We start from the raw sequence: 9,355 nt of genomic DNA, 5'->3' as shown, positions 1-9,355 counted from the left end.
GGATAAGAAAATTGAAGGAAACTCTATATATATGTTGTTTGCTATATTTCTATATTTCAAACAAGAAAGCAATTCCTGCTAAGAACGCGAGTACCACTCTAATTTCAGTTTAGTGTATTTGGAAACAATATAATAGATACGCTCACTGATCTCTGTTATACACTTTTGAGCGTGATCATGTGAAAATATTAGAGAGAGCAATTAAGATATATCGCAGAGTTTAAATTACATACGGTGACAGTATAAGGATTTTTTTAAACAATCGACCAGTATTAATAATGTAGTTTAATATGTGTGTGATGGTAGGGAGGAAATGATCTCCGACCAGTTATGATTCAAATAGAAAAAAATAACCTTATAACAATTTGATGTGTTTTACTTACGGATCTCCTATGTGTTATTTTTTACCAATATCCTATAAAAGACCATATAACTAAAAAAACATTTGTAGTATGCCACCAAACCAACCTCGGCCGGCGATCGTTTTGATAAGGTTAAAAGTTAATGTCCATCATAGATTTACTTCTATTTACCTAATAATTTAACCTAATTGTGTAAATATTTTTTATGTCTTTCAGTCAACAAAAGTTAAACTCGGAACCCGAATATATCAGAAGTAGGCTCCTTGATCTCCATTTGATTAGTGAAATCACTCTCCGTAAACAATAACCGTAGGTAACTCCAGTAGACTGGTGAAACAATAGACTCCAGTATATATAGTAGTAGTTCCTTGTGTATAGATGTTAGTCTTGCACTAACAAGACTTCTTATCTATATTACAAGAAGAAAACAAACGCAAAAATTAATATTAGAAAGACATTATTTAAGCTCTGATTAACTGTTACACATTACATTATGCTTTAGTCATAATAAAGTTGCACAAATCATAAGCATGATATAAATTTCAGGCTGCAGCAACAGCTTCTGCAGGCTTTTCGTCTGCGGGCTTTGCTTCGGGTTCAGCTGCTGTATCTGCGGGCTTTTCTTCTGTAGGCTTTGCTTCAACGGGCTTTGTTTCGGGTTCAGTTGGTGCGGGTGCTGGTGCTTCTGCTTCCCAGAAAGAAGTCTTCTTTCCAGTCTTTGAAACAGTCTGGAAAACAGCTTCTGGCTCCACATTTCCCTTTACTGTTACTTTTTGCTCCTTAATATCGATGTCATAAGATTCAACACCTAGAATGATTTGCAGAGAAGATTTGAGTCAAATGTCCAACAGTAATTCATCAAACTGTATGGTCAAATTAGTTAGCTCACAATATTACTCTCTGTGTTTTTTCTGTTTGTTATGTGACTGTATTTATTTTTTTTAGTTTGCTCTAAAAAGAATGACACATTTATATATTTGGAATAATTTAATTGTAAAATTCTCATTTTACAATATCATAGTATGGTTAAGATCACAAATATCAGAAATCTACATATCTTTCTTAAATACCATATCCGATCAAACAAGTTCACATAAAATGAAACGAGTCGAAAAGTAATAGGGTTAAAAAGAAACAAGCTCCGGACTCGTTTGGTTTGAGGAATTTGGATGAAATACTCATGGTATATGTTGCCTACATTACACCTCCTTCGGCTTTCACTGGGACCCTACGTGAACGTGAGATACTTTTTGCACCAAGTTGCTCTTTTTTACTCCTGGTATAGAATTTTGTATTGCTTTATCCAATGTTTGGTTTGAACTTAGAGTAGTATACAACTAATAGTGGCATAGTTTAATATGTCAATTGGTGTATTATTTTATACCGCTAACAAAACATGGGATAATTTATCCTAAATAACTTATGGATGGATAAAGCACCAAAAGGACAAACCACGAGAGCATGTAATGTGCTCGATTCAGCCATCGCCGGCCTTTCACAAAATGGACTTTGTTTTTTTACTCTTTTTTTTATTGCATCAAGGGTGGGAGAGGAGGGAAAAAGGGAAGGGAATATAAACCTAGGAAAGGGATTTGAACCCTTTACCTCAACTGTGGAATGCAGGAAGCTCACAAAGTGAGCTATCCCTCAACCAATGGACGTTGATATTCCTATGGTGGTTGGAAATTAACCAAAAGAAAGACATTGGAATAACCCTAAACATGGTTTATATGAACAAAATGGACTGCAAAGGGTGCATTTTGAGGCTACTTTTAGCTAGTTAATGAACAAACCAATCACCCGGGCAAGTGCATAGATAGTCATTCTCAGGGATGTTATTTAAAGAATAGTCAATACTTGTTTTGTCCTGAAATTTTAAACTGAAAATCTTAACTTCGGGAGAATTTAGGACATTTTTGTCCCGAAAAATTGAACTGGAAAACTGAAATTCAGGACGCACTGATTAATTCTTAAATAGCAACTCTTTAGATTGGCTACCTGGTGTCATTTCTACACCAATCAGCTTCATCACACTTCAAAATTTACATAAAACATATATATATATATATATATATATATATATATATATACACACACTCTCTCACACTTGGTAACTTATATTCTCATTGACAGATATCAAAGGAAACAATATTGAAGCAACAAATATTTATACAATATACAACAGAGGAAAATTGCTACACATTGAATGATACACGTCTATGCAATTGTCAATTAAAACAGAAGTACTAAAAACAAAGTGTAATTTTAATTAAATGCTGCATTTTGCCATTGAAGAAAAGGAAGAAAATTTTCGTCATAGGAGATTTATATTAATTAAATTAGGTATAGGAGATTTATAAAAAGGCAGTTCAAATAATTGTGGCAACTGTATCAAGCAAAGATATTAAAAGTGCAATTATATATATAAGTACCTTCCATTTTCCCCAAAACCCTGTTCACAGCTCCTACACAACCTTGGCATGACATGCCAACCTTGAGAACAACTGTCTGCTATCATTTAGGGAATAAGAATTAGATGATCAATAGACAAAAAAAGAAAAAGACTTTCAATTAATTAAGTTTAACATTTATATATTAACAGTGCAAGAAATTATTTTTCATAATAAGTAGAATTAGTAACTTGAAAACTATGACTGGTTTCCTATTACAACTTGCACGTTAAAGTACACTAAGGAGTAGTTTTGGTATGAGGTATAAGAAGGTATAGTGCTGGTATAAAAATTTAATATCACCTTAATACTTTGTTTGGTTAGCAAACCTGGTATAAGTTATCCCGGGATTAAAATTAGTACCAGGATAACTTATACCTTGTAGAGGGTAGGGTAATTAGTGTCAGGATAACGTATACCTTCTTCTTAGAAATTATGCAATTGTTATTTTTAATACAACATACCAAACAGTGGATAAAAAATAATACCAGAATAACTAATCACAACATAACTAATCCCAGCATAACTTATCACACCATAAGCCGTATTCAAACCAAACGACCCCTAAAAGTATAATTAAACATTGTTAGTGTGGATAAGTTAAATCCTCAATCAATTAGATGGATATGACACTGCAAGGGGTCATTCCATTAGCTTTAGATTTAGTTTGCATTCAAAGTCTTGGAATGTCATCTGGTTGGGAACAAGTTATTCGGATTAATTATTCAGGGATTAGTTATCTCGGATTGTTATCTCACCCTTTCATAGGGATAAAATAATACTATAATCTCGGAATAATTAATCCTTGTATTAGTTATTTAGTTATTAGTTATACTGTGATTTTATTTCCAACCAAACATGGGATAAACTAATCTCAAATTTAACTATAAAGCTAATTATTTCTTATCCCTCGCACTAAACAAGAGTAAGACTTCAAACAATTTATCAATTTAAAATAGTACGTTTCAAGACTCAAGAGAGTCAACCCGTCTCAGCCTCAATTAACAAAAAGGGAAAAGGATTTTTAAGCTCAAAAATTGAAGATTTTCTTTGTATTTAGATACTCCCTTCGTTTCAATTTACGTGAACTTGTTTGATTGGGCACGTAATTTTAAAAAAAAAATTATTGTCCTAAACAATTCAAAAGGGCCCAGAGTATTTGTGTGGTTATAAAAGTTTCTCGTTAAGGGTAGAACTGTAAGTTTAAGCAAAATTATTTACAAATTTAGAAAGGTGTCATTCTTTTTAAAACGAACCAAAAAGGAAATAGGTTCACAAGGGAGGTAGTAATAAACTATAATTAGCCATCTTACATTTATTCGTAAACCTGAAATCATTGAACGGTAAGAAACCCAAGAAAGAAGAGATGGAAAAACCCATTGATTACTAGTTGGATAATAAATTACTAGAAATAAGGAACAAACAAGAAGCAAAAGAGTGATAGTATAAAACTTCAAAGCTTTATGTTTCTATTCTTTACACTGTAACAACAAATTCAGACACCAAGAACCAATTTTCAGTTCAAAGTGAGAAAATCCAAATCAAAATTCAGGATATACAACCAGAAAAATTCAATCCCCTTCAGAGAATTCCAAGATTATTATAGTTGACAAATGACATTTACTAGCAAAACAGATAGAGTAAAACAACAGTATGAATGTAATTAATATTATCAAAATGATCTGAAAAAGAAAACGAAGGGTAAAAGGAATTGGTACCTGAGACATGATGATGAAAAGTAGTAGGGGGAAAAAACTGAGGGAGATTTTTGCTTTCGTGGGAAGAAACTATCTGTTTGGCCTTTGAGGTTATGGGAAAGTTAGCGTGTCTATGTCGCTATTTATACAACGAGAAAAAGGACAAAAGAATACAATATATAATTCTTTCTCCCTTCCAAGTATTAGCCTTTTTAGCTGATTATTTATTTATTTTAAAATCTTTAACATTTTGAATTATATAAGAAGTTATAATTTTAAAAAAAACATATTTTACTGATCTGATTAGTTAAATGTTAAAAAAAGTGATCAAGATAAAATCTACTATATATAATTTTTTTATAACCAGGATATCTGGCCAACTTATGCGTACCTCGATTAATTTTATGGGATATCTCTATCCACCAACACTTAGGGAGAGAAATGACCGATTATTATTATTGCGTCCGCTTAATTAGGATACTCTTATAATTAAAATAATTAAACATTAATATTTGAAGAATATGTAGAAAACCTTAAAAGATAGGATAATATGAATAGATATATATACCAAGGAATTTAAAACTATGAAGTCATAATGTTGTTGAAAATGTGTTAGATGTGATGTGAGGGTGGATGGCACTAGGGTTAGTGGTTAGCTAGTTGGGTTGACCAACCTTTTGTTCCACATTATTAATGTTCTCACGTAACGTAAACGCATGCATAGGCTGGTCCTTCTATTCTTTTTGCTTTGTTTTCGGTACATACCCATAATTTACTAAATATCGAATGACCGTACCGAAATTGAAAATTTTGGTATTCGTTATTCGATATTTTGGTATTCGGTATGGTATTTGGTTTAAGTTTTAAAAAAAAATTGGTATTAGGTATGATATTTAGTATTTTAAAATGAAATATCGAAATACCAATACCGTACCGAAATATATATTATATTACACAATACACATTTTATTAAATATAACATAAATATAAGAAATCTAAAATTTTAATTTTTTTTTTTTCTAAGTTCATCAATTAACTCTAAGCAAGTAACAAGATATTTCAGAAACAGCTTCTTGCAGAAATTCAGGGTAAGGCTGTATACAATAGACCTTTATGGTCCGGCCCTTTCCCTGACCTCGCGCATAGCGGGAGCTTAGTGCACCGGGATGCCAAGTAACAAGATATTTCTTTAAGTTTTCTCTCTCTAGGTTGGTATTTTGCTGGTTTTGGACAAAACTTTTGTCAACAAACGTTTTTAGTTTTGTACTTTTGAGTACTTTAATTAAGAATATTACCGTCTATGACTCTATGCACTAGTTAGTATTCAAACTGAATAAACCGAAGTTACCGAACCGAATAAACCGAAACCGAAAGGAGAAAAACCGAACCATACCAAATTTAATTAGGTACGGTATCGGTATAGCATTTTACGAAACCGAATACCGAAAATACCGAACCAAAATATCTAAATATCGTACTGTACCGACCGACGAACACCCCTACATACATCTCTCATTTTCTAGGACTAGTAGCTCCTAGTAATTACTTTCGGAGAAAATTAAAATTTATTTGCACTCAATATTTCACAAGATCGAGTATTTTAATAATATTATTAGTTAAAATTAAAGTAAAAATACATCAATAATCATTATTAAATGAATGTGAATTATTCGTGTATTCATCAATTTGATATAAATTCCAAATACAGCTACATTCTACTGTATGAAAGACTTTCTCCTTTTTAACTTTTAATTTTAAAATTCTTAGTCTAGGCTGTTGATAACAAGTAATTTCACACATCCATGATCCATGTTACGAAAATGTTCTTTACATAATTAACAAGGGAAAGATGTGAATTTAATTGAACGATAACAGTCAGAGAATCGTTAGATTCAAATTCTCAAAAATACAATTCAAATTGTAATCTTTTAATAATCGAAGTATTTTTGAAATATACAGTCAGACTGTTGGTTCCCCAAGTACACGCAAGTATACGTGGCCGTCAGGTAATAAAGTGATTCGAAAGTCGGATGTCGAACCCGCAGAGAATTAGATTAATCGCTAACTAAGCAAACTAAAGTCAATTTACTGTCCAAGAAAATAAAAAAATATTATTTTTCTACTAAACTACTATTGCGAAAATTAAACAAGTAATTAGCTAAATTAATTAGGAGCAAGCGATTGTGGTTGGATTTTAATCAAAGGAGATGAAGATTCCAGGGTTGTGGTCGGTTTGTCAATCCTATTGAGTTCGTAATTACTGTCATGGGCGGCTTTCCAACCATGCCCCATGACCCCTTGGACGCGCCCCGTGGCGTCCTGGCCAGCCTCCCAACGCCCGTCGTCACGGTCGGCCCCGTGGTCTCGGCAGCTCCAAGTGACAAGCGCGCATGTGCCTCTGTCGCCCCACCGATAGCCATCGCCAACGCCCAGCCACAGGCAAAAGCCAACAGCGCCGCGCGCGCAGACAATGCCGCGCGCGCAGACCCTGATGCTAAAGACAAAGTTGCTGCCAACAGACTTGCTGCTACTTTGTAGAAGACTAAGTCCTTTTCATTGTAAATATAGAGTAGTTTTGCTGCATTTTCTTTAAGTGTGATTTTCCAGCTTTTATAGGTCTAGTCATGTAACTTTGGTTTATTTTTTTTAAGCATTATTAAGGGGGACCAAGCAATCAAAACTTTCAAGCAAGCAAACAATTCTCTGTACTGGTGTCTCTCCCCCGACACCGTCTTGTTTTCTGTAATAGCTTTCATTCAATGCAATCAAGCTTTCTTTCATTCTCAATTCTCTTTTCTGCTCTCTTTCAATTGCTCGTGACATTGGTTTTCCCGTACGGCACTGACAATCTAGTCTAGCGTACGGAGGGGACCTCAGTTGGCGGACAGCAACCGTACTGACATCGGTTGCCTAGCCTTACGTCGCCCTTCCAAGGAACTTCAGGAAGGCGCCGCGTAACAGTTGGTATCAGAGCCTAGGCTCGACATCGGACGAGGGATTACATTGCAATTACCACCATTTCTGACCATGGTGAATTATGGGGATCGCATCGCGACCCTTGAGGAAACGGTTGACGCATTACGGCCCATCGTGGAAATGGTGCCCGATCTAAAGACCAGCCTAGTGCAAAGGTTGGACGACCTGGACCGCAGACTCATCCAGGCCGAAGTTGACATAGAAAACATCAGTCGCGTCTCTGAAGGAGACCGGCAAACAGCAGCCACAGAGGCAGCTGAAATTTTTGGTAAATTTGAGGTCCTCCAGCAGGAGCGTGCCGAGGATTTAGCCAACAGGGAACAAGAGGCAGACAGGGTGACTGCCATGCAACAAACCATTGACAACTTGACAGGCCAGCTCAATGTTGTCAATGCTGCTTTACAAGGCCTACTTCGAGGAGGCGGAAACCAATTTGGGGGTGGTGTGAACCTCGCCCCCATGGCACAAAAGCTGAAAATTCCTGAGCCAAAGCCATACAGTGGAGCTCGGAATGCCAAAGAAGTGGAAAATTTCATTTTCGACATCGAGCAATACTTCGATGCCGTGGGAAGCCTGGAAGAAGCTAAGAAGGTAGCAACTGCTGCCATGTATCTTCAGGGTGATGCCAAACTCTGGTGGCGGGTGAAGTACGAAGCCATCAAGGCAGGTGAAGATGCCCTCGACACATGGGCGGAACTGAAGGCAGCCATACGCCTACAGTTCTTCCCCGAAAATGTTGAGTACAATGCCAGGAGAAAGTTGCGGGAGCTCCGCCAGACCAAATCAGTGCGAGATTACGTGCGGGAATTCTCCGCGCTCATGCTGAACATCCGTGACATGGGGGACAAAGACAAACTCTTCACCTTCCTGGAAGGGTTGAAACCTTATGCCCGGATGGAGTTGCAGAGACAAAGGGTAGACACGTTGCCTAAGGCAATCCAAGCAGCAGAGTGCCTTGGGGATTACCAAGTGGAAGCCCGGAAGGATAGGCCTCAACAGCCTGTCCGAGGAGGATACAAAGGGGGCCAACCAAACACTGGTGGCCCTAGCAGAAGTGGAGGAGACCGGAGTGCACCCAAATCCAAGGCTCCCTCTTCCGGCAGTACTAGTGCTGCATCTAACAACAATGATCGGGGGAGGAAGCCCCCCTCAGGATGTCGTCATTGCGGCGGACCACATTGGAATAATGAATGTCCACATGCACAGATGAACGCCCATCAAGCTTTTGAGGATGGGACGGATGACGACACCGATGATGCGGACCAGACCGAGCCAGTAGGTGCATTCAATGCAATTGTTGGCTCCATTTCTGAGCCCTTAGCGGGAACCAGTGCCGGTATCCGCAAGAAGAAGGACCCCTGTCCAATTGCCAGGAAAGGAAATAAGAAGGCGAATTTGAGGACTCCTCCTCATCAAGAGAGGACCCTAATGTTCGTTGACATGAAGGTAAATGGCAAGCCCATTCGGGCAATGATAGACACGGGTGCCACCCACAACTACTTAGCCTCGACTCAGGTGGAGCGTCTTGGACTAGTTGTAGGAAAAGGCAAAGGTCGTGTGAAGGCTATCAACTCACCACCTCAACCAGTGGGTGGAATAGCCAAAGAAGTACCAGTGAAGCTTGGCCCTTATGAAGGAAAGTTCAACCTGTGCGTAGTGATCATAGATGACTTTGAGTTAATAGTGGGGTTGGAATTCCTGAGACAGACCAATACCATATCCGCACCGTATGCAGACATTCTACTGATGATGGGGGCAAATGAGGCCAAGCCCTGCATTATTCCGTGCATTCCCATGAAGATGGCAGCCGAGAACATCTCGGCCTTGCAGTTGAAGATGGGGATAAAAAGACATGAACCCACGTTCCTGG

At 37.3% G+C, this 9,355-nt stretch overlaps 1 protein-coding gene across 2 annotated transcripts; it reads right to left on the bottom strand.

The window, feature by feature from the left end:
- Window positions 1–690: 690 nt before the first annotated feature.
- LOC104118824 (copper transport protein ATX1-like) lies at window positions 691–5,044 on the bottom strand. Of its 2 annotated transcripts, none has more exons than XM_009630225.4 (3): window positions 4,531–5,044; window positions 2,795–2,873; window positions 691–1,170 (listed from the first exon to the last, which is right to left on the bottom strand). In XM_009630225.4, exons 1-3 carry the CDS (start codon window positions 4,537–4,539, stop codon window positions 905–907), a joined length of 354 nt encoding a protein of 117 aa, XP_009628520.1. In that variant the 5' UTR covers window positions 4,540–5,044; the 3' UTR covers window positions 691–904. The 2 variants fall into 2 exon arrangements, with proteins under 2 accessions (XP_009628520.1, XP_009628580.1); XM_009630285.4 differs by having other exon boundaries at window positions 2,795–2,870.
- Window positions 5,045–9,355: the final 4,311 nt, after the last annotated feature.

Source organism: Nicotiana tomentosiformis, chromosome 5, assembly GCF_000390325.3.
Source record: "Nicotiana tomentosiformis chromosome 5, ASM39032v3, whole genome shotgun sequence".
Taxonomy (NCBI): Eukaryota; Viridiplantae; Streptophyta; class Magnoliopsida; order Solanales; family Solanaceae; genus Nicotiana; species Nicotiana tomentosiformis.
Note: the sequence above shows the minus strand (reverse complement) of the source record. Positions and strands in the feature narration are given on the sequence as shown.